Source organism: Artibeus jamaicensis, unplaced genomic scaffold (genome assembly GCF_021234435.1).
Source record: "Artibeus jamaicensis isolate MK-2021 breed Jamaican fruit bat unplaced genomic scaffold, CSHL_Jam_final contig_944, whole genome shotgun sequence".
NCBI classification, from domain to species: domain Eukaryota; kingdom Metazoa; phylum Chordata; class Mammalia; order Chiroptera; family Phyllostomidae; genus Artibeus; species Artibeus jamaicensis.
In genome coordinates, this window is record NW_026522020.1 from 3,473,823 (window position 1) to 3,499,019 (window position 25,197).

The 25,197-nt window shown below is 58.1% G+C and overlaps 1 protein-coding gene across 1 annotated transcript in view; it reads right to left on the reverse strand.

The window, feature by feature from the left end:
* The window catches only part of ASB18 (ankyrin repeat and SOCS box containing 18), a 42,832-nt gene extending 19,940 nt beyond the window's left edge, over window positions 1-22,892 (reverse strand). The window contains 4 exon segments of the mRNA XM_037161384.2: window positions 4,608-4,875; window positions 8,262-8,406; window positions 22,690-22,794; window positions 22,797-22,892. Coding sequence (XP_037017279.2) covers window positions 4,608-4,875; window positions 8,262-8,406; window positions 22,690-22,794; window positions 22,797-22,892 — 614 coding nt within the window.
* Window positions 22,893-25,197: the final 2,305 nt, after the last annotated feature.

The following is a 25,197-nucleotide window of genomic DNA, read 5'->3' on the forward strand; positions in this document are numbered from 1 at the left end:
TGAACTTTTCTTTCGGGGAAAATCTCTTCAAAAGGTTCTCAGATTAAAGCGCGGATGTTCCTTTTTGCGGGTTGGAAGGGAGCACAGACAATTTTTTTTCTAATCCCAGGAACTCAGAGACTCAAAGGTTTGAAAGTCCTGCGCCCACGGAGATTTGCCGACTGAAAGGGCTTTGGCAGGACCGGGCCCCGAGGCGTGGGGACCGCTGTCATCCAGAAGAAGAAAATGAAATGGCTCCGCGTGGAGGTCAAGGACCCTCTCTCCACTGGAAGGTGAAAAAACATTAAGGATGACCTAAAATCTGGGTATGAAAAGATTCCAGAGAAAGCAGCGCTTTCTCGTCAAAGTGACGATGTCCCTACCACGTGAAGCTGGGCCTCCTCGGAGACCGACTTCGGGGGACTCTTGAAGCTGAAACGCGTGGTCAAAACCTCCAGCCCTTCCTGACATCTATTAGCTTTTATTCTTGGAGGCGCTGGGCTGCGGCGTTGCCGGTGCATCTCGGGGCATCGGCCGCGTTTCCCACCGCAGCCACGGGGAGCGGAGGGACTCCGAGTGCGCGGCGGCGCCGCCCTGCCTGAACTCCCGGTGTCTCCGGCACCCCGGGAACTTTCCCCCAATAACCAGGATTTAAACGAGTCGAGACCGTCAGATTAAATGGATGGGCAGGAGGATTCACAGAGAGACCTGGACACTGGACAGAAGGTGACGAGGAAAAGGAGACGGAGGAGGAGGAGGAAAGGGACGTCTCAGAGCCTTGCTGCACAGACACCTTTCCAAAGTCCTTAGTAAACAGTCCCCAGGACCTGTACCATTTTTGCAAAGCCAACCGGGGCGAGGACACTGGTCTCTACTGTGCGACACGTAAGCGGAGTAGCACTGCTGGCCTGTGTGATGCGCAGCCCCGCGTGGCCACGCCCCCGTGCGGGCGTGTGCTCCTGCGCTGGGGCCGTGGTCGGGGTTCACGGCGTTGGTGCCTGGGGGAGGGGGGGCGGTGCTGAGTTCTCATTCCCCAGCAAACGGACATCTTTTTCTAACACGGTTGGAGCTCAAGGCGCGAAGCAAACTTGCTTTTTGAAAACTCTGTGTTTTTAAGTTAGGTTAGATGTACAGAGGAGTTGCAAAGATGATGCGGACGGTTCTCAAATACCCTTTACCCCACTTCCCGTGAAGTTAAGCTCTTACGAAGTTATGGCGCATTTGTCTGAGTTCAGGACTTAACATTGGCCCGGTTCCGTGAGCTGAGCGAGGCCAGGGTTGCTCACGGGGCTGCGGCCGTCACACAGTGGTGCTGCTGGCAAAAGAGCCTCGTGTGTCAGTGAGGCAGAACCAGGGAGGGACGGCTCTGCCAGCTGCCACGGCCCCGGTGACTTCACATGTATCCCCAGAGGCCATGGGACAAAGGTGACCCACTGCTGGTCTAGGTCTGGGTGGAACGCCCTGTGACCCCCCCAGGGGAGACGCGTGAGGGGCTGCTCTGAGCCCGCAGCCCACTTGCCTCCCCATGTCACCCAGGGGGCTCTCGAGGGACATGCTTTGTCACCGCCTGCTGGGCCCCCCCGAGGTTAGAGACTTCCTGCCTTGCCTGCTCAGAACACAGCTGTGGGCTATAAAACCTATACAGCCGGTCCGCTGAAGCCGAGATTGGGCTGCTTAGCAACGGGCCGCCACAACTCGTATTGTCACCAACTGCTCCCTTTTGTTTAGGGGTCGTCCTTTGTGGTGTGTGGGACAAGGGCCACGAGGAACTGGCACCTCCGGGTAGTCTTCTCTTCCCTGTTTGTGGGAGGGACGGCTGGTCCGAACCGAGACCTGGACTTCCCCCGCATGCACCTGGCAGGCCCGGAAATGGTCGTCAAAGGCACAAAGGCAGCTCAGTGGAGAAAGGAGAGGCTTTCTGAGAAATAGCGCTGGACCAACGGAATATCCACGTGCAAAAAAAAAAATCCAAACAAACCTTCAATCCACACCTCACACCATGTTCAAAAATTAACTCCTAATGGCTCCCCAGACATAAATGTAAAATAATATAAGATAATTAAATTTATAGAAGAAAGCATAGGGGAAAATCGCTGTGGCCTGGGTGAGGCAAAGGGTTTTCTAGCTACAGTAGCCCAACGTCATCCCTGAAAGAAAAGAATCGGTAAACTGGGTGCCAGCAACATTAAGAACTTCTGGGCTTCAAAAGACCCTTGTGAGAGAAGAAACTCTAACGCAGAGGCCAGAGATCACATTCCCAAATCACATGTCTGGGGAGACTTGTATCCAAAGTTAAGAAAGAAATCTCAAAATTGGAGAACAAATCAAACAGCCCTGGTTTTAAACGGGCACAAGATTTGAACAGGCCATGGAAGGGGATACAGGGATGGCAGGTAAATCCACACACGGAAGCTCAGCATCACTGGTCTCCAGGGAAATGCAGCTGGAGGCTCCACCCCTACAGACCATCTAGGGGTACCGTGTGGCCGGACCGAGCACCGGTGAGGTCATGGGGGGGGGAGAGAGCGGGTTGGAGCCCACCTGCCTTTCTTCTGACACAGCTTCTTCAAGTGTGGACTCTGACTAATGTGTAGCTTGTAGATGAATCCTGGAAACTAACGTCGTCAAAAGATACAGACCCCGACCCGCAGCCGTTCCAGCTCCTGGAGAGATGCTGACCTTCGACCATGGAGCGAGGATGACGGGAACCTGGGACGACTAAGCCTGGAGGATGAGCACCGGACCGTCCTTACCGGAATGGGCTGTGTTCGTCTGTACGGGGAGAACTTGGCGACCCCTCCCTGGATTTGTCTGTTCCCATTCCCTCCTTACAAATACCTCTGCCTCCACTGAGGGGGGAGATGGGCTTTGAGACGTGAGTCCCCATCTCCCCATTTCAGGTGGCCGGCACCTGAAAATAAACCACCTTCTTTTATGTCAGCACCTGCCTCTTGAGTACTGGCCCTCTCAGGGGTGGGCAGCGGGACTTGCGTTCAGTTACAGGGATGCGACGTGACCGGACCTCCTGCACCGCCAGTGGGCCCGCACCATGGCACAGCCACAGAGGACACCAGCGTGGCAGTTTCTCAAAAGATTGTCTTTCCGTCACACCCTGTGACCCGGCCATCCAGACCTGGGCACTCACCCAGGAGAAGGGAAAGCCGGCACCCACACAAAGCCCGGAGCACAGGTGTCCGCCGCAGCTGTACGGCAGCAGCCAGAAGCTGGGACCGAGGGGCAGCCTTTCCGCGCAGGGAGGGAGGGAGGGACAGCCACACTGGGGAACACCCACCCATACCCATGCGGCCGCGGCCGGCAGGGAGCTGTGGGCACACACGACAGAAGGATGGCTCTCAAAGTGACGATGGGGAGTGAACGGCGCCAGATGATGAAGAGGACGTTCCATTTATCCTGGATTCCAGCCAATTCAGACTGAACTACGGCGCCCAAAGCAGATTGGTGCTATAACCGAGGAGGGGGCGGAGGAGGCAACACGAGCCAAGGGACCCTTTTGATGGCAATGGTGAGTTTGCCCTCCTGATTGTAGGGACGGTTTCCAGAGTGCATAGAGGTCTGTCCAAATTCGTCAGATCGTGGCACTTCGAACCCAGGCAGCGTATTGCACGTGGTTATGCCGGCACACGCTGCTTCTGTCGGTCGCTCTCCTGCTCCTGGTGGCCTGCCTGCCTCAGTCCCCACCCTGAACTCAGGTGACATCTGTCGGTGGGGCCTCCCCTTGGTCACGGAGAGCCCAGCAGTCCTGCCTGCCTACACTTCACACGGTGATTTTATTCAATTCTCCATCCAGAGACAGAAGCACGGGAAATTACAGCCCCGGGGACAGGGACCAGGACGTTTTGAGTAAGAGAAATGTCAGGATGACACACTGCAAGCCAAGACATGGGACATAAATCCTCTGCGTTGACACGTGGCCCCACAGCCTCTCCTGGGCCCACTGGACCCCATGGGGACAGACACTCTTGGAGGACGAAGGCCAGCTGGACAGGGTGGCTGCGCCACCTCCCGGGCCGGAGCACCCACTCGGAGGCCGTGGGCCCGGGCTGCTGCGCCCGAAAACTCCGAAAGAGGCCGGCCCTGCGCGGCTTCCTAGTGGGACGCGGAAGCCCCGCCCGAGGAGCTAGCCGTTTATGTCACACTGTGACAATTATTCTGCATAAAATTATCATTAAAAACTCTAATTTTTCAGCCTCCAACCCCGCCAGTGGCCTTTTAGCACACTCTTCAGCGCACGTCTGCGGGCCTGATCAGCCCCCTCATTAGCTCGGTGTGGCGCCGCCCCCCCGCGCTCGCAATCAAGGCTAATTACACCTCTGGGAAGGGCCGAGTGGGGTCGGGCCGGGGGCGGGGACCACTGGTCCTGGGGGCGGGGACGGGGACGGAGGGGCGTGGCCAGCTGGGGAGCATTGGCCAAGGCAGGGTCCAGGTGGATGGCTGGTCCGCGGTCTGGGCGGCGTCAGGGCGCAGGAGGTGTCAGGGGTCCCATCCGTCCTGGCTGCAGTAGGCTCTAGGGTCCCTGGGGTGGAGGGGCTTGGCTGGCTGCGGGAGCCGTGGCCGGGGGCGGGGGGTGGGGGGTGGGGTGGCCGGCCTGCCCGGGCAGCGTCACTTACCCGAGAGAGGCGGCCGTGCGGCAGAGGTGCAGGGGTGCCAGGCCCTTGGCGCTGAGCAGGTCGGGGTCCGCGTGGTGCTGCAGCAGCAGCTCTGCGCAGGCCGTGTGGCCCCCCAGGCAGGCCTCATGCAGGGGTCCACGCCCACCGGGGCTGGCGTCTGGGTTGGCACCTCGGCCGAGCAGGTAGCCCACGCAGGCCTCGTGGCCTCGGGCTGCGGCGATGCACAGGGGTGTGGTGAGCTCACGCTTGTACTCCAGGGTCCAGAGACCTGGGGGTGGGGGTTGGGGAGGTCAGGTGAGTAGGGGGCACCGGTGTGGGGCAATGTCTACGAGGGCCAAAACAGGGTGAAACCATCTCTTGAAAGCAGGTACATGGTGGGCATGTAGTGAGACACACAAAGACCCTGAGGGCTGGGACAGGGAAAGCAGGGAGATCCTGGTGGACACGCCAGGAGGGGGTGGGGTCGGGGAGCAGCTGGGAGAGAGAGGGGCAGAGAGCTATCAAGGGCAAACCGCGGTGTAGGAAGAGGGGAGACAGGGTGCCGACACCCGGGGGCAGAGCTCTGGGACCCCGGGAAGGAGGCAGAGATGGGGACTGAAAGAATTGTGGGGTGTTATCAAGAAGCAGAGGGCTTTGCCAAATGTGGGGGTCACTGGGACCTTAGGGGCCATTTGAGGCATCAAAAGCCCGCCAAGCGGGGCGGGCAGGGGGAGAACTTCAGTGTGGAATCCACATTTTCCAGGCTCTGAACAGGGGGCAGCTCCAGGCAGGAGAGTGAGCTGTCGGCGGCGGATTTTTCTGGAAGCCAGCTCTCTCTCATCTGCCCCAAACAGACGCTTTATGATTAAGAGGAGAAGGCAACAGACAAAACAGACCGACCCACGGCGCCGGCGCCGCTCAGGAAGAGGACGCAGAATGTTGCGTCCCCTTGGAAGGGCCTGCGCGTCAGAAGCGCGCTTTGATGTGGCGGCCACGTCCAGCCCAGGGCCCGTTTGTTTCTTTGCGCTTTTTAGGGTTTTGTGCGCGCGCGGGGGTGTGTAGATTGCTTGTTCTTGCAGGATGAATGGAGCAGGTGCTACACGTTTCCCTTCTCTGAAAACTTCGGGCTTTCAAAAGGCCCGCGGAAGGTTGTTAGCGGGCCGGAGCGCTCGTGGAAACGGGGGGGACACGGTCCCTGGCGAATACACTTCAAGGGACAGGAATTCACACGGCAGAGCTGCCTTCTGGTAACGATGGAAGAATCGATACAGTGTCTGTAATGAGCTGCCAAGGAGACCCTTTTCCACAGGCCACCTCCTTCCCGGGACCCACGCTGCGCGGTGTTGAAAAACCCCTCATTATCACCTCCCTGCAGACTCCGGCCTGCCCGCGTCCCCAGGGCCCAGGCTGGGGGGGCAGTGTGGGCCACCCACTGCAGTCCCGGCCGTGGGCGATGGTGGCTGGAGGGACAGGGGCCTGCACGGCGTTGGCCTGTGTTCTCAGGAAGGACGGTGCCTGATTTGGAGCCGGGAGCTGGTTCCTGAGGATAACAATGACCTACCTGCCCGCAGGGCCGGCTCCTGGTTCTCGATTCTACTCATTTCCCTGCAACAGAAACCTGCTTACTGGGGGACTAGGAGGAAGGGGCGCCCCGTTCTCTAGGAAATGCCGAGTCCCCAGCCTGACTCACACCCCTGGCGGCTGGTCCCTGCCCTGGTTCCCACGCCTTCCCAAGCGCTGACAGGGTGGGGCCGTGGTGGGCACACAGCCCAGGCCTGGATTAGGGACAGCTTGCTTGTCCAGGCCCTAGGACACAGGCGGCAAACACAAGGCCCGCGGGCGGAATCTGGCCTCCACCTGGTTTTATCCAGCCCGGCACCTTGTTTCTAGCTGGCAGCTGCGCCGAGCCTCTCGCCCCTAGTGAAGGAGCAGTTACATTTATATGGTCCTAAAATTACATTTGGCCCTTTGAGGGCAACCGTGAGGCTGATGTGGCCCCGGAGACTATGAGTTTGACACTCCTGCCCTAGGAGATCGCGCCGAGCGTCCAGCCTTCCAGAGAACCCAGGTTCTGAGACAGTTCTCGGGATCAGAAAGCCTGAATCAGCTTCCTATGATTCCCACCCCCACAAGGCAGGAGGGCTTTGCTAAATATGGGGGTGACAAGGGACTTCAAGTGTCACGAGGAGGAACACGGAGGTGGGCTTCTCCCATGTGGCATGCCCTGCTGAACGCCCGCTCCTCCACACCAGCGGTCTCCTTGGGCTCCAGCTGGGTGCGGCCAGTAGTCCCCCAGGAATGCTGGGCCAAGGGGACAGCCACTGCAACCCTGCTTGGTGGCCCCCCGGCCCCCTGGAGTTGGCCGCCAGGTGGTCATCACATGTCATGTGTGCTGCTGGGCTGGCCTCAGGGGAAGACAGGTGGCTGGGCAGGGAGGGCGGGGACCCAGCAGCCTTAAGGGCGGCCCCGTCTTCCCAGCCTGCGTGAGGCTGCCCCTTCCCCGTGGACAGCTCGTTCTCCCCCACCGGGTGCCCCTGGTGTCCTGTCACACAGGTGCACGGTAGTGACACAGCAGCTCCTCGGGAGGAAAGAGGAAGGAGGGAAAAGGGAGGAGGGTGGGCTCAGGGCAAGGGGACATTAGTACGTATTTGAAATGGAAACATTTGGGCACGTGTTCAGGGCTGGGCAGCATGACTTAAAAAATAAACATTAATCAAGCATTCTGAGAGTTGGCATCCTTGACTGACCTGCCGCTGAGCCCTGGGGGTATATGCGCACCCCGTCTGGACCCTGTGGTGGAGGGGAGGCCCGGGACCGCTCCGGGCCGCCCTGGGCCAGAAGTGTATCCACCTCCCCACGGCCCAGCCAGTCCCCGGCGCTGCTGTAACAATGTTGCAGGTTCCGAGGTGCAAGCGGGACTGAGTCTGAGCTTTGGAAGCCGGCCTTCCTCATCCTTTGCCACAGCTCACGAGTCGGGACCCGGGACACTGGCCGTCGGCCCACTGACCACAGAGTCTCAAATCCTCTTGGTCTGGCAGAGCCACTGTGGTGCCCACACCTGACCCTTCTGGTGGTGTGTTGCATCTGGGCAAGGGGGGTGAGGTGTGCCCAGGGCGGGGTGCTAGCCAAGAAAGCGGCTGCAGCCTGGGGGCCAGCAAGCCTGCTGCTCCCCACCCGGTGAGGGGCAGCTCTCCCACCGGGGTCTTCAGGCAGCAAGAGGGCACAGAGGCACACACGCGAGGCCCTCTGGTTCCTTCACTCCTGCTCCCCTCCCTCCCAGCAGCAGGTGCTGGGAGCCCGCCCCCCGCTGGCCTGGCTGTGACCCAGCACCCTGTTGTTCACGGATTCACAGGAGGACCTCGCAGAGCCGGACGCCAGGGGCCGGCCCCACACACGTCCTTGCAGGCCGGGTGCTCCTCCTCCGACTCCCAGCGCTGGCTGGGAGGTGCTTCTCACCAACACCTCGGCCTTTCCCACCGGGGCCTCTCACATCCCGTCACCTAACACCTTTGCCTTAACGCTCCTGCCCACCGGATGCCCGTTGTAGCCCCCTTCGCTCCTGCGTGTTAGATGCGGCCCCGAGACAGCGGCCCGCCCACGTGGGGCTCCGCGTTCCTAGGCCTGTTAGCAGCTCCGCACGGCACCGGTCTTGCGGCTTCCAAGGCGCAGGGCTACCTGACAGGCCGAACGTGGCTGGCGTGGTCCCCCGCCACTCCATCTCCTCCTCTCTGAGCTCCAGCACCGTGTCCGCGCCCAGGAGGAGCCGGTCGGCGAGGGGGGCCAGGCGGCGCAGGTCGCCCGCGAGCAGGGCTGCGTGGAGCTCGCGCACCAGAGACTCTTCTGCCGCGGGAGGCCCTTCGTCCATCCTTCCCGAGGTCTGCAGCTTCCCTCCAACCGGCTCTGGCCACCGCTCCATGGCCGTGCCGCTGACCTGGCAGGGTTCTCCAGGAGGGCACAGACGTCTCACGGAGGGTGAGCTATTTCCATTGTCATGACTCCATTGTCATTCAGCTGGGGCTCGGGGCCCGTGTATTTATAACTGCTGTGGGCTCCAGGGTGATGACGGTGACTGGGTATGACCAGTGTCACGTGACTGCCGAGATGCCAAAGTGCTCAGCCACCCCCTCGTGATCGTGCAGGGGTGTGCAAGGGCGTGCAAGGGCGTCCACAGCTGTAAGGAGACAACATAGAAAGGAATAAGCCACACAAGTGCGAACTGTTCCGCCTGCTCACAACTGGGAGCCTACTTTTGCCCAGGGCTGTGTAGACGTGAACTCCACGGACAGACCACCCGTGCGTCTCCGGAAGGGTTCTCTGCACAAAGGGCAGACACCCTGAGGGGGGTGGCCCTTCTCTCTCCTGCTTGGTGGGGTGTCTTCTAGCTTTTGTCCCTTCACTTTCTTTGCTGCTGTGACCACAGTGAGTGGTCATGCATCCTGAGAGCTGCGTCAGCTCTGAGGACGTGTGAGCGAGGCCCAGCTGGAGGCCAGGAGTGACGCTCTGCACGAGGGTCCCCGGGGGGATGGAGGTCCCACAGGGCAGAGTAGGGATTTGCAGGGGCATTCTCTGGGGCTCGTGGTGTCTGCGGGTTCCAGTTACTGAGAACCGATCCCGAAATGCACATGCCTCGTCGAAGATGAGAGATGCCACAGTAAAAAAAGTGGTAAGAGAATTAACAATTCACTTGCTCCAGTTTAGTTAGTACAGCGCTTCATTTTGTAGTCTAAAAATTGGTGAGGTCACTTTTTCTTATGATACAGATGATACACGTTTCTTCTCTCCTTTTTGCCATTCTTGTTTTTCTCCTACTAGGGAGTTGGAAGGGGCCAGTGAACTGGGCTACGTGACCCTTTGCCGGGTCCATGTGCGTTACGATAACAAAGCACGGGATCAGGTGCCCAGCAGAGCGCCCTGGGCCTTCCTGAGAAGGGGAAAGGGCGGGGGGGGGGACTTTAATGCTCTGATAACCTACTAGGATGTGCTGTCCCCTGCTACAGGCCGGACTTGCAGACAGAAATGACTTTGAGCGTGGGGCACCTTACAAGGGGTCTGTGAATGCTGTCCCCTCCGCCACTGGCCCCTGGGCTGGGCCACTCACTCTCCTTCCACACTCGGCTTAGCCTCCCTTCCCGTCTGCCGCTCGTCCCGATGTCCGTCCTCACAACTCGCCCCCCGTCCGTGGTGCCCAGAGCGGGGCTGGCTCCTGCTGGTTACTTGTCCCTGCGTCCACTCAACCACGAGCCTCTGCGTCCTCGGCGCCCTGGGGTCCAGGGTGCCCGGCACTGTGCTCTGCACGCAGCAGGCAAGTCCTTATGCAGGTGGCTGGGAGGACAACTAGATCTGTGTCTATGAAACATGCTCGACTGCTTGTCACTTCCTCAGTGGCTCTGCCTCTTATTCTTTGTCACCTGCTGCCTCCTTCCCGCATGGAAGAGCCCTGAGGTTCAGCCAAGGGCAGGGGCTCCGGGGTCCGGGGTGGGGCTGCGGCCGAGACTCTCGTCTCCCTGCGCGGCCCACCCTCTGACGTGAGGAGGGGCCTCGCCGAGTTTCACAAGGAGGCCCCGCCTGCTCTTTGCCCCACAAGTGCTCCCTGAATCCTCACTTCACAGGTTTTCAGGTCTACCCGCCTTGTCTCTGTGGCAGCAGCGAGGACAGAATCAGTGACACCAGCAGGAACAGCAGGGGACTTTCCAAAGGCTGCTCTGTGCCTGACACCCTGCTGGGCATGGCGGACAACGTGGAGGTGAACTGTGTGCGGGTCCTGCCTGCGGGGAGCAGACAAGTTCATGGTGCATAAGAGGCAGGTGTGGGCGGAAAGCGAAGGACAGACACACCCAGGAGGTCGCTTGTGGTCGATGGCCCCTGTGGCGAGGTCCCCTGCTGTCTCCTTCACCGACACACTCCGCACATGCTCCACTCCGTCCGGGAGCAGGACTCGTTCTGCGGGGGGGTGGTGTCTCTGAGCGCCACCTTTCTGCCCTGGGGTCTGCCCCAGACTGTTAGGAGGCGCGTTCCTGAAGGACCGGTCCGTACACAGCCTGACCCAGCTATTTTTAGAAGGGGGTGGGACACAGGGCACAGTCCAGAAACCAGAGCCGTTCCACCCGAGCTTGTTGCTAAATTTAGCTTTCCAAGCACTGCATTGGTCGGCAGCGCCCTAGGTTTCCAAGCTTGACTTCGGTGGGCAGGGAGTGGGAGTCGGAAAGACTCGGTTCTGTGTAAAAGCTTTAAAAGTAGCGCGTGGCAGACAGTGTTGGTCCCACCTGTGGAACATGCAGGTCACTTCAGGAGCGTGGTAAAGGCATCTTTTTTTTAAAGCCTCACCTGAGGACATGTTTATTGATTTTAGAGAAAGGGGGAGGGAGGGGGAGAGAGAGGGAGAGAAACATTGGTGTGAGAAACATTGATCAGTTGCCTCTCACACACACCCCAACCTGGAATCGAATCTATGTGCCTTGACTGGGAATCGAACCTGTGACCTTTTGGTGTATGTTTGGAGCGAGGCTCCAACCAACTGAGCCACACTGGCCCGGGAGGTGTCCTGTTATTTTTAAGAACAAGCAAAGCTACATGCATGAGTGTTGTGTTAAAAAACAAAACAAACTAAAAAACAAACAATGACAACCCTGCCCCACGAATACCTGAAAACCAACCCATTCGTTCATCTGTTTGTTCAATAAACGTTACGGACTCTTACGTGGTAAGGCGTGTTTTTAAGGTTCTGAGACAAGAAGCACAGTGATCCTGCCCCGGAGGACCACTCAGGGAGAGACCCTGACCAGAGGACCCCAGGCATGGAGTTCTTTTGTCTTCCTTCCCTCCAGTCGAATGAGGCTGCTTAGTTTTGGGTAAACCGCACCGGCCCCTCCCCAGCGCTCTTTGTTGGACCCCTGGCCCCCTCACCTTGCTTGGGTGGAGCCATTTCCCCCTCATTTTCATCCTCCACACCTTTCCGAGTGCAGTAACAGCTCAGAGCCTCGCCTTCAAGGAGCAACCCAAACCTCATTCTCTCGGCCTGCCTCAGTCCACATAGAAACGCCACTTCTTCCAAGCGTGCATTTCTGTATGAAGTTGCTGAGAAATTTTAAAGTCTTTGACAAACTGGGATCAAACAGAAGAAGGACCAGAAGACTAGAGGTTTCATTTTCAATTAGGAAAAGAATCTGATTCCCCAAAGTTTAAATGAACATCAGTCCTGGGCAAGATCCCCAAGTGGGTTATGAAAAAGAAGGAAAAAGTGGATTATGAAAAGTATTTAGGAAAGGGAGTGGACACTCCAAGCTCCGTGGGTCCCTAGGAACAAGCGGGGTGGACTGAAAACCTTCTTTCGTGGCGTGGTTACTTCATAAATAGGCAGACAGGATGGTGGCATCCGCAGGCAAATTTTCAACTGCAGTGGAAGGTCCTGTGAAAACCATTTAGAGAAGACGGGAAAAACATAGGTCTTTCTTCAGGAAATTCTTGCTAAAAAGCCCATACTGGAGAAATAATACCCACGGGACTTGGAGAGCCGTGTTTCAAACCTTGGCTGTAACACGGAATCACCTGGGGGGCTTCAAAAGTGCTGGCTCCCCCCCCCCCTGCCCGAGAGAACCTGGTGGGGTGGGTCCAGGGTGCAGGCCGAACCCCCGGGAGCTCCGGCACACGGCCCGGGGTTGGGCAGACTCTGTCTTCAGGGTGATGCTGTAGACATGTTATCGATGATCCGAGGGAATGGGCGGGAGGGTGGGGGTCGCATTGGTGGGTGACGTGGAGCAGGACACGGTGAAGATCCCAGAAGTTCTCAAGAGGCTCCCAGTGATTCCAGCACTGCCCCAGCCCAGCTCGAAACCCCAGGCACGTGAGAGCCCGTGGCCCTTGTGCGCCCCGGGCCGAAGCTGCCGCCTGCTGCTGGCTGTTCTGTTCCTGCACCTGAGGTTCCTTTTTCCTGCCTGGCAGCCCAGAGAGGTTAGCTGGGCTCTGGATGTGTTTAGGTGGCAGAAAGGCAGCACATTATTTGACTTCATTTTAAAACGTGCAAAGCACGCCTGTGTGCTCACCGGTGTTGGGTTAAGACCCTTACTCTCCAGGACCCTTGGCTTTGGGGGACCCCGTGCTTTGCTTCCTCGAGTGCCCCTTGACCCCTGGATCTGCTCCAATGGTGTGTGTTCTGCCCCGCCCCATGTGGGGCACAGTCAGCCTGTCTGATTTTTTTTGGTTGGCTTGTCTGCTTTCAAGCCCACAAACACCACCCACGAGTGAGTCTGGCAACTCTGCTGAAGACATGAGGGGGTCTACCCTGGTCTGCATGGCCCGTTCCACCTGCACCACCCCCGCTCGCTCTCTGGTGCAACCACCGAAACCTTCCCCCTCTTGCTGTCCGTGTGGCTCCGCCCAGGCCACGTGGGTCTTCCCATTCTTGGTTCCCGTCAGTTTGTGCTTCTACTCGGGGAGCTGGGCAGGGGACTTCTGAACAAACACAGTGCGCGTCTTGAAAGAGGGGGATCTGGCGAGCATAATTTCCTCTAACGCAGTATGTTTAATGCTTTCAGTTCTTCAGACGCACTCTCGAATGGTGTGTATTGGAGGGAGGGACCCCCCTTTGCTTAGTGGGCCACGCAGGGCACTAAAGAAACATAGTTTCTGTGGCCTTCCGCTGCAGAGTGGGGTGTGAACTTGGAAGGCAAAGATCCAAGCAACACGGGGCAGCCGGCTTTTATCTGGCCGACCCGGTGAACCAGCTAACCCTCTCTAATAAGTAGCCAGGTAGTCTGGTGCGTTTGAATGCGATTTTCTAAAGAATATTTTTGGGACTTAAATTAGAAGCATAACATTTTATCTGTGAAAGACAGAAAAACTGGCCCCCCACGCCAAGCCTTGGGGTGGAGGTAGCTAACGAGTTTTTGCTTTTGGATCAAATGAGATGAAGGGGGTAAAATCCACAGGATTTTGAAATCTTGAAATTTTCCACAGGATCTCGTTGTGTGGCTGAGCGGCTCCTTGCTGCTCTCCGGGAAATGCCTGTGTCTCAAAACTGTGGCCTCCCACAAACGGTCACATCGAAACGGTAATTATCTTCTTCACGTGCCGGCAAGATCTCTGCGGCCTGCCATCGCCCGGGAAAACCATCACCTTTTCTGCAGAAGCCACTGAGAACCCGTAAGGCTGGTGTCTGCGGGACAGCCCCGCCCAGCCGGAAAGGGGGCGGGGCCAGGCTGCTTCTCCGCGCAGGTCAACTTCCCCGGGGCCTGTGAGCTACAGGCTGCGGCCCGCTGACCGTGTCCCTGGGTTCCTGGGGAAGGGCGAACGCAGAGGCCCTTTCCTAGGCAGGCCACGTGGCAAACGTGCGGCTTCCTTCTGCGGCCAGGTGTCCAAGTGGACAGACAAGCCAGGGCTGGAAGCCATTTGCCTGCGGACATTGTGCGCTTCTGTGCACTTCCTGCAGAATGCTGATGCATTTCGTTACGCAGGCCAGTCACCCGTCAGTGGCCAGGCACGCCGTCCCATTGGGCCCTGGCATTCTCCCAGGGCTAGCCCCGGCACACTAGCCCCCGGTCTTCTCTGCCGTTTTCAAGTCTCACTCTCCCCGTCTGATGTCTAAGGGCTGCTCCTCCTTCCTCCCTGCCCCGCTGGCTTTTTTAATTTAAAAAGAAAACAGCGAGCTGGGCAGTTGTGTGAGGCGCTGCCTGTGAGAGCTGAGGACACGTCCCCCCATTCACCTGCGTGCGTCCGACCCGCACACGGGCACTAATGGTAAAGCCGTGGAAGCGCCCCCGCCTTCCGCCCGAAACACCGCGCTCACGGCACACCTCATTTCCCCCAGCTCTGCGACATTCGACCTCCTCAGATCAAGCGCTCTTGTTAATGACGACTTACGTCGCGGGCGGCGATTTCACATTATTAAGAAATCTCATTTCCATTGTGTGGCAGACGGCGGTCCAGGGAGGAAAAAACAAATTTGTTGTTGCCAACTTATTTTCCTGCAAAACAACAGAGTCACGTCTCATCGTGAATGGCATCTTATCCGAAGGTCAAGTGCTGCTTCTGGCCCCGGGGGGCCTGGGGGTGCTGTTCTGGGAAGCCCAGGGACTGAGGTGCAGCTGAGCCTGCAGAAGCGGTGAGGCCCAGGGTGACGACAGCGCCGTAGCCCCGCCCCCGTCCCACCAGCCGACCCCAGCGCACAGGCCACAGGTAGGCAGCCCTGGGAGGGGGACATTTACTGGCTCTGGGGACCTCGCTGGAAAGCATGCCGTTGACGCCTTCCCTGATAAAGGTGACGGAGTTTCCCTACAACTGTCGTGGGGATTTAATTACATGATAAAATTGCACTCCCGCCTCTTGAGACAAATTGCATGTTCAGACTTGATTGTGTTTCATGGATCTCATACTGGGAGCCTGATACACTCTCGGGGTGGGATTGGCCTGCCCGCTCTGCCCCTTCAGGAAATGCGAGGTGTGCGGATCCTGCAGCTAAGGGCGGGGCGGTCCCTGGTGGTGTCTGGTGGCCGCTCGGGGGCTCTGCCTGGGGCAAAGTGAGGCTGCTGTCATCTGGGGATTTGGGGTTCATTCTTTATTTTTCTGTTGGCAAAATGCGAAAACTTTGAACTTCCAGCAGAAAGATAGGAAATAGACATTACAAGGCGTATAAATGACTACTAAACATGTACAATTTCCAATTTTACTAATTGAAAATGCAAATTAAAATAACAAGAGATCTTTGCCTAAGATGGTGAGTTTTTTTTTTAAATCAAGGTTTGGAAGAGTGGGCGACACTGAGGCCACCCTGGTTCGCACGTGGCAGGGTGAGCTTCTCCGCTGTGCGCAAACGCTCCCTAATGAGTGAGCACACACAGGGTTCTCTCCTGTGCAGAAGCCAGGTGGACCTGGGGGAAGCCCTTGCCTTAAGAAGTGTTAGCCCTGGCCAGGTGGCTCCGCTGGCTGGAGCTTTGTCCTGCACCCCAAAGGGCTGCGGGGTCAGTCCCTGGTCCAGGCACATACGTGGGCTGCCAGTTCGATTCCCAGTCTGGGCGCGTGTGGGAGACGGCCAGTCTGTGTGCCTCTCACATGGATGTTTCCGTCTCTCTCCCTTCCTTTCTCTCTAAGACCAGTGACTGCATCCTTGGGTGAGGATTAAAAAAGAAAAGAAAAAGAACTGTTGCTTCAGAGAGGACAGAGCAGTGAGGACGGGAGAGCAGGGGGACAGCCAGCCCCAAGGCCAAGGGCGGCGAAGAGCTTGATGGTGTCCCCGAGGTGGGGCTCGGACCCGAGCTTCTCAGCTCCCAGAGGTGAAGGACCGGGGGGTTTCATTTCAAGTGCCAAATTGTCACAGGCTGATCTTTTTGCAAAATACAGTTGCGATGAATTACAACATAAAATAAAGTGGAAAGAAGACATATGACTGCAAGTCCAGAAATCACGCACCTGGCCAGAACATCACTGCCCGAGTCCCCAAATCCTCCCCGTCACCTTCCCCAGCGCACACCCATCAGAGCGGCGTCTGCCCCCACCCCCCGCCGCGCCCGGTGCTGCTGTTACTCACCAGAGCCACTGGCGTGGTGGTGGTGGTGGGGCGGCGGTGGCGAACAGATGCCGGGAGAGAGAGGGGCGGGGTGGTTAGCTTTAACATTTGAAGTGTACACTAGTGACCAGTGGCCACTCTTGCTGTGGACTGCCAGACGGTAAATATTTTAGGTTTGTTGGTTGTATGGTCTTGGTGGCAATGACTCCTCTCCATCGTTGTAGCATAAAAGCAGCCACGGGAGACATGCAAATGAACAAGCATAGACTATGTTCTCATAAAACTTTATTTATAAAAACAGGCAGCTGGTCCTCGGGCCTTTCTCTGCCTTCTCAGCAGGCCCTGGGGCCCACCGCAGGTCTGTGGGAAGGAGAGTTGCGTGGACCTGCAGGTACAACACTGCTGTTGCATCCCTCTCTCTGCACACCTCCCCGCGCCCCCCCCCCCCACGAGGACAGCCCCTCGGCCACAGTCAGTAAAGCAGCCAGGTGCTCAGGCACACACTCAGCTCCTTCCTCTCACGTGTTCTCTGCGTCCAGGGCGGCTGAACTTCTGGAATCTGTGAATTCGCATCTTTCATCCAGTTTGGAGACATCTGGTGATTATTTCCCTAAAAATATTTCCTGCTCCATTGTCTTTCTCGAACTCAAGTGGGGCGTGCCAGGCCTTCTCTCTTGCCCGTAGTCCCTGTTCATTTTATTTTTAACCATCTCACTTTCCATTCTCCAGGTTTTGTCCTGTCTGTGGCTGTTTTCAGATTCACCGACTCTTTCTTCGCCCACCTTCGATCTGCTGTTAAGCCTGTTGTCGACCGGAACAGGCCAGCCCTGGCTTCAGGGCGGCGGATGCCACTGTACTGCCATCGGGACTGTGGCCGAGACCACCAGCATGTCTCCTGGCACCAGTCTGCCCACCTCCGGCCTTCCTATATATTTGAAAGTTTGTTTTTCCAAAGCAGAAACTTTGGGAAAAGTTTTATTGCGGCCCAGCCGCTCACTCTCTTGCTAGCGAACACCTACTCTAGACTCTGTGGCCCCACATGATCCGGGCCCCACCGGCCTGCCTGGGCTCCCCTCCTCCGGTCCACACGCCGCATGACCAGCCACGCCCACATCCCTGCGCAAGGCGGCGCGCTCCGGTGTGTCCCTCGCTCACTGCCTTTGCTGCCTTCACCTGGACCCGTTCTTCCCACTGCAGCCTGGTGAGAACATGTTCCCCTTTGCAGGACCAACCCAGGGGATTTTGAGCATCCACCAGACGCTACTGGGCCTATTAATATGCATTATATCCCTACTGTGCGCTAGGACAGGGCGAATGGGACAAGCCCGCTCCCTGCCCAACATCCGGTTGCTGCATTTGGCTTGAGAAGGTGAGGGGAAGTGGCAGGGGAGGGTGCGCCCGGCTGTGGGAAGCGCATTCGCCATTTCCAAGTGGTTCCTCTGCAGTGTTTATCCCAAGCAGAGCCCGCCATTGTGGGAGGCACGGCCCCCCAGCAGGTGGAAAGCCTCCCCGCTGCACCCCCATCTCTGTCTGTCCTTTCAGAGCTCTCCGGCGGGCGTGGCAGGGTTGCTAACAGAAGCGTGTGATCAGCGCACATTATTTCTTTATTAGCTTGTTTCTCGGTTTTGATTCTGAAAATACCCTGACTTCGTCTAATTGCAAGGGCCCTGTGTTCCTCAGGCAGCAAGGGTTTAGACCTGGGGGAGCTGAGACTCCGCCCTGCCGGATTCATCTCCCTGCTCCCGCGTGGGCTTTGAAGCTGGACCATTAGCTCCAAGGCAGGCATCTCATCTGAGCACCGCAGTACGGCCTGCTTCCGGGGAGGACAGAGCCCGGGCGCTTGGTGGAACAGAGAAGCGTCCTCTTCCGAGGTGGTGGGAGATGTTTTTCTGTGCTTAAAGCCAGGGCTGCTACTGGAACCATTTTGTCCCTAAATAATTTAACTATATTCAAAGATAATCTGATGTTATTGTAGGAAAGTGTATTTCTAATAAATTCCACTTGATCTGGGTGAATCAATTCAGGCAGCGCATAATTGAGTCTGTTAGCAAGGACTTTAGCAAGAATTTTGCAATCAGCGTTAATTAAGAAGATGGGACAATAATTTGTGCATAATTCCAGATCTTTTCCTGGCTTGTGAATCAAAGTAATAAGAGCGACGCTCTGGCTGGTGGCGGGATACTGTCATTAGGTGCTGATTTATAAGTACTTAGAAAGGTTTAATTTCATTTCGCTCCGAGCAGGGGCTCCCTGCCCCCACGCCCTTTGCTCAGGGCCCGTGGCCGAGATGACAGAGAGCTCTCCCTGCTATCCTTCCCTGTCACTGTGACCCCCTGCTTCCGTGGCTGATTTTACCCTGCAGCCCAGCACCCCACTCGTTGGTTCGTGCTGTTCTTGATACTCTCATTCGAAGTTGGGGGCCAGGTTACTGTGTTGCCTGTGTGTGTGTGTGTATATATTTGTGTGTGTGACATGGAGCAAAAGGGTGGTGCACAGATCCTCCTGCAACATGCCTCTGGCTGGGTAGGGACCAAGGGCCCTGACTACAAGCCAGGAATGTACCTGCAGAACATGCTGCTCAGAACTGGCTATTGAGCAGGAAGGGGACAGATGCGAACCTCGCCGTCCCACCTGCGAACTGCAGCCACAGGATGGACACAGGCATCACGGGACACCAGGAGGAGCGCTGGATTCGAACACCCCCGACCCTGCCCCGGCTGCGGGGCCTCACCCAGCCCCTCGGCAACCACGCCGGCCACCAGTCTTCATGGCACCATGATTCCTCCCTCTGCCTCCACTCAGGGCTGGTTCCCGTTCTCACACACTGTGGTCTGGGGACTCTTTCTCCCTGGCATTCAGGACAGGGCTGGCCCCGGTCACCCTGCTGCTTAGGTGGCACCTTCCAGCCCGGAAACCAGCCTCCAGGCTGTGCCTTCCCTTCCCCACCGGCCTCCCCTTGAGGCGGGTGGTCTGCTTGGACCCTGAGAGGAGGCCCGTGCTCCAGGGCAGTGGGTAGTTAGTCTCCTCTGCACACTCATGGCCTCAGTCTCATAACCCTGGTTAGTCCGCTCGGCAAAGACCCTGAGCGATGGCCCATGTTCTTCAATGAGGAAGTCAAGGTTCAGAGAGACGGACCGGCAAGTTCAAGACCACCCAGGCAGCGGTCACCCCATTGCTCTTCTGCTGCTGCTTCCATTACGCTGCCAGTCTCAGAGTCGGCGGCAGTACGCAGGCTCTCACCACCACTTCCAGTGAGCCCCCTAAGGTCAGGGCTGTGCCCACCTGCTGACGTCTAACAGTTCGGTCTGCCCTGAGGGTAGATCCTTTCCAGGGACGGCCAGGGGCGGCGGCTGTGGCCCTTAATGTCGGGGCACACTCAGCGCCCGGGCTTGGCAGTGCCGGTTGAATAAGTCTGATTCCCCAAACAACTGTGTCTTGGCATGTGGATGGGTGCCCGCCACATGTTCACCCACGCGTGTGCCCCACCTCCCCACTCCACGCTGCTGGGTGGGGTCTCTTAATAAAAACCCACTTCGTCGTTCTTTAACTTGTCCAGATGCTTCCATGCCATCACCCCGAACACAATGGCGTGCCCCCAATTTTCCATCCCAATCAAGAATTCAGGTAACATCTTGACTTGTGTATAATATATCAGCAGCAAACTCACGGGGTGCTGACATCCTTAATAATAGCAATTAGTAATCAGTTGTTCCTTAAGTAGTTTGATTACACCAGTTACCAAATTGTACTGTCGATGTGTTTGGGGGCAAGACGGAGCTCACCACCCCTCCCCCAGACGCCCTTCTGTCTCCCCGTGTTCTCAGGGCTGGCTGAGCTGAGAGGCACCGGCAAGGGGCCGGGATAAACAGCGCAACTGTCACGAATATTACACGGCGGACAGCTGGCTTTAGCAGAAAGGGGAGTTAGAGACTCTCTGCAGAAAGACCAGCCCCAGCGGTACCTGTGGACAGACAGGCGGTGCCCACCTGGCTGAGTGACAGCCAAGGAGCTGGGCCCACCCCTGCTGGGCAGGGCACTGGGGTCTGAACTCCTTCTCAGAACGAAGACCCGGCTCCAGGAGCTGGAGCTGGACAAGGTGAGGGGGGGACCTTGCCTGCAAGGAGGCTGTATTTGCATTTGGAATGTTTGGTAGGAGGAGAAACCAGCCCAGACCAGCCAGGCCGCGTGTTTCAGTGGCTGGTGGAGACTGGTGGGAGGAGGGGCCTGCAGGCTGGGCCAGCAGGGTGGCTTCCAGGGAGGTGGCCCTGTGTGCGAGGTCAGGAGGGACACCCTGACCCTCGGCGAGCACAGGAGGTGCTCACATGCCTGGGGGTTTGGGCGCAGCCCTGGGGGAGGCTCCTGGCGCCTCACAGCAGGTTCCTCACTCAGCCCAGAGCTGGGGGTAGATCGTGGTGTTGGACTGGCCGGGCCGAGTGCCCTGAAGAGGCTTCTGGGCCCTTCCCAGCATCCCGCGGGGCATCCCAAGTCCAAGCTGTGGGAGAGCAGCTGGCTTTGCCAGGGCACAGGTGAGCTGGGCCTTTGGGGGACTCCTGACTGAGGACCCTTCTCCTGCCTCATGCCTGCCGCCAGCCAGGGAGGGGGGGCACGCTCTGCACTTTGCCTCGTCAGCAGCGGGGGCCGCATTTTTAAGTTGCACATGTACACCTAAGGGAATTCTCCAGAAAAAGCCGTTCCCACCATTTTCTCACCTGGAGCCTCTTTTTTGTTATGCCTTTTCTGTGGCGCCGATGGGGATGTGCTGAGATGACGTGTCATCATTTCCTGTTCTGTTTGGTGGGGGTGACCAGTCCAGAGACCAGCAGTCCCTGTGTGTTCGTGTCGACAAGCAGAGAAGACGTTTATGTTTCTTTGCTTATTTTTGCGAACTGTCATCTTCTGGAAAATACCCAGAATTCTTTCAACCAGGTTGTCCTCGGGAGGGAAAATGTTTCCCAGAATGCTTTTGGCAGTGCGACACTTGGTCCTTGCCCCCCAACCTCAGCCTGGGTGGGCGCCCCCAGCTCCGGCCCCTGCCGAGCACCTAAATTCTGTCCATTCGCACTGCGGGCTGCCTTCCAAGGTGTCACTCCAAGGTCTGGCTGCTCTTCGACCCTTCGAAAGACCCCACCTACGTGCCAGAACCCAAGCATCTCTGGTCCCGGAGTCAGGGACAGTCCCCAGGGGCTCAGTGGGGCTCAGGCCGTGTGGACAGAGCTCCGGTTGGAATCAAGGTGTGCTGTTCTTCTCTTGGGCTCCCGACTCTCGGGCTGGCCCCGCTATCAGGAAAACCAAGAAAAGGGAGATGCAGGGACAGGCTGTCCCCGGAGACTGGAGCAGCTGCCGGGCCTCAGGGGCGGGCAGCCAGGGGCTCCGCCCTCTGCTCTCTCTTCGCCACCTGGAGCTCAGGCACAGGCAGCGACCCCCCAGGCACGCTCCCTTTCCGTGCGCTTCCCGCGTGAGTGTTCACATGTGTATGTATGCGAGTGTGCGCGCACACATGTGTTTATTTGTGCCTGCACCTGCGTGACTGTGTGCATGTATGTGCCTGTGGCAGGAACACGTGTGTGCGTGTGTGTGTGTGTCGGGAGGGAGCCGGTCCAGTGGTGGAGAGGAGCTCTGAACCGCACTTAGGGCCAAGGCCGCCATGGCGGAGGGCGCCTCTGACCAGCCAGAGAACAGCGCAAAACAAGGACGAGTAGATCACAGGGCAGGAGAGTATTTCCAGCAAACACAGCACAGCGGTTTATATGGGTGGCGTGTGAAGAAGGCACAAAAATGACAAACGGATACAAAGAAACGGAGGTCCTGCACGAGGACCTGACCAGACGAGCACCGGGCGGGTGGAGAGGCCTGGGAAGGAAGACAGGACCTGTGGGCGGGCCCTGCCCCGCCTGGGCGGCGAGGGAGAGTGACCAGGGGCGCATCGCCCTGGAGGCTGGAGCCCGGCGCTCGCCACCCGCCACGCCAGGCTGGCCTGAGACCCAGAAACCCTCGCGGAGAACAGTTGGGAAAGTCTAGCCCTGTTCCTGTGACAGACACGGCTCTCAGGAATTCCTCCTGAGAATGAACCTGAATAAGAAGAAGTCCTGTGAATGCTGATAAAGAGGCTAATTGCACCGTCGTTGGCAGCGGCAGCAACGGAAACCGATTCCCCTTTCCTGGGCGTTCCCGTCAAGCATTTCGTGGCTAATCAGCTCAACAGGCCACTGAAGGTAAGACGGCCACCAAGCCACTCGGCAGACACCGCAGCCACAGTGACTCAGCGAGGCAAGGCACGGAGTCACACCAACGACTCGGGGAGGGGACACACAGGTGGCCCGGGACAGAGTGGAGAATGACCACAGGCGCTGCATGGGGACCGTGGTGCCCTGGATGCACTTTCCTCTTTTCAATGTTTGTTTGGCGCTCGAGGTGGCGCTGCTGCGACCCACGGGGGTGCGCACAAGGGCACAGCCAGTGTGCGTGCAGACAGAGAGGGGCGGGCAGCTGGGCTCCCGCTGTCCGCCTGTCCCCACCCACCCACCCCCTCCAGCACCGGCCCACCTGTGACGCACACGGGACAGGTGACTCAGAGTCGCACCCGGGAGACTCGCCGCGGTTACCTACGAGCACCCCGGGGGGCAGCGGGGCCGCGGGGTCCTTCATCCAGTCGTCGTTGGCCAGCTCTATCACGGCGTCCACGGGGCCGACTTGCCTGCAGAGCACGTCCTCTCCAGCGCCTCCTGGTCCTCGGCCTCCAGCGCAGACCTCAGCCTCCTCGCCACGCCTGAGCTGAGCGCGTAGTCGGGGAGGCGGTCCGAGCCGGACATTGGCGATGCCGTGCGTGGCGGCCAGACTTCTCCTCTCCGCCACCACGTCCCGGTCATCAGCTCCACTAGAGTGCGGCGCGGGGAGGCTATAAATAGAAGAGACAGTCTTAAGTTACCACCTCGGGAGCACCGCCCGCCCAGCCCGCCCAGCCCCCCTCACCTGCAGACGGCACGACACTCCCAACAGCCCAGCTAGGATCCTTCTAGAGATGGGCGGTAGACACGTGGGTGAGGGGGTGCGGAGGAGGAGGGGCCGTATTTGGAAGGACGATTCTCACAGTTGCTGCCGGACGCTGGGGTCTCTTGTCAGAAGCGAGGCTCTGCCCTGGGACTGCAGAGCCACCTCCTGGGCTCGCAGCTTCCCCCCCCCCCCGCCCCCCGGCTGTGTCCTGTGGGAGGAAACCTCGCAGCCTCCGCTGGCCGGCTCCTCCCCTCCCTCTAACCGCAGAGTCCACTGGGCTGCAAATTGGACACGTTTTGAACGGGAGAGAGTGGACTGAAATCTTCAGTTTTGGAATTTACGGGTGGGCTAGCCGGTGCGAGGAAGACCCGGGCCCCACAGGAGTGGACGTGGAAGGTTCCCCACCAGTGGGCAGCTGCCTCCGCCGCGCCCCTTCGGGCTGGCCACTCGGCTGGAAGCCCCCAGTGCCAGGGTCCACAGGACGGCAAAGCCCTCTCGTTGACTTCTGTGCATCCTGGGGGTCACAGAGCTTTGTTCTCATGACCGCTGTGTCTGGTGGTCCAGGACCCCCACGTGAGCCCGGCCCACAGCACAGCTGCCCTGGCAGCTCCCTGTATGTCCAGGTGACCCGAGGGGCCTGGGCTGCACCAGGCAGTTTCTCAGGGATTAACACGTTTTGGGATTCTTTTTTAACTGAAATGTGTATTTGCCATGTAACACTGCGTAAGATGAAGGGGAGCGTGGTGTGGAAATGACACCTTTGTGTGCTGTGCTGTGATGGCCGCGTGGTGCCAGCCGGCTCCACGTCACCTCACGTGGCCATCCTCTCTCTTGTGGTGGGAACAATTATGATCCATCTCTCAGTAACAGACCCCACGCAGGGCCCTGGCCGGTGTGGCTCAGTGGATTGAGCACCAGACTGCAAACTGAAGGGTCACTGGTTCAATTCCCAGTCAGGGCCCATGCCTGGGTTGCAGGCCAGGTCCCTAGTAGGGGGCGTGAGAGGCAACCACACACTGATGTTTCCCTCCCTCTCTTTCTCCTTCCCTTTCCCCCTCCCTAAAAATAAATAAATAGAATCTTAAAAACAAAAAGAGTCCCTGGGTGGGGGGGCAAAGGCACCACAGTCAAAGGTCAGCAGCCAGCGGGCAGCCAGGCCTCCTGGGAGGCGGCCCCCGGCGGCGCCAGGACTGAAATAACCCCACGCAGCATCCTTGACATCGCTGGCCACGGGCTCTGCCAAGAAAGGGGGCGGGAGCCCACTGGCTCAGCCTTCGGTCCAGGCGTCGGGCCAACCGTGCAGAGTGTGGTTGGCCCTCGGTTCTTTCTTTGGCCAAAGAATCACAGTGTGGAAAGAAATTTTTGAACCTGAACTTCCAGGCACACACGCTCTGCAGCCCCGAATGCCCTCCAGCACGAGGCCACCCGACAGGACACCAGCACACGGGAACATCCAAGAGGGGAGAGCCACGGCCACAGGAAAGCCCTCCTAATTCGGCGATTTAAAGAACGAACCGAGGATGAGGAGGGACTGCCATCAACTTCAGGTCAGAAGGGAGGCGAGGAGGAAGCCCTTGCGAGGAGGGTAATAAGGTGGCGGAGCCTCTGAAGGCGCCGCTCGCTGGTCTTAATTACCCCGCGATCTGCTGGGTGTGTAATCAGCGGCTCATGTGCTATGCTAATTATTCTGGCTAATTTTGTTATAATGCAATTCTTTATCAACCCTGCTATGTATAAATTAGGAATCGGAATGCAACTAACACAAATTATATTTAAGGCAACAGGAATTGCTTTATTTCAGTGTGAACTCTCCTAGTCTCTATTTCTTCATCTTTTCTGATTAGCTCACGGGACCCCCCGCCGCCCGCCCAGCCCCCGGCCCCCAGGGCTCACCACCACGTGAGGGGGAGGGAACCCGCAGGAATGCTTCCCCTTGACTTCTCCGAAACCTTATTCTCGCCTTCCTCCTTCTGCGAATGTCCTAGGAAGGTGCAGAACATATTTAAGCCTTCTCTGGCCTTCTCTGAATCAGGTAGAGGCGGCTTCCTCGTTTTGCTTTAATTTTTAAGTAATCATCGGAGCTACCATGGTTCACATATTTCAGTGACACATGTTGTTGTATGT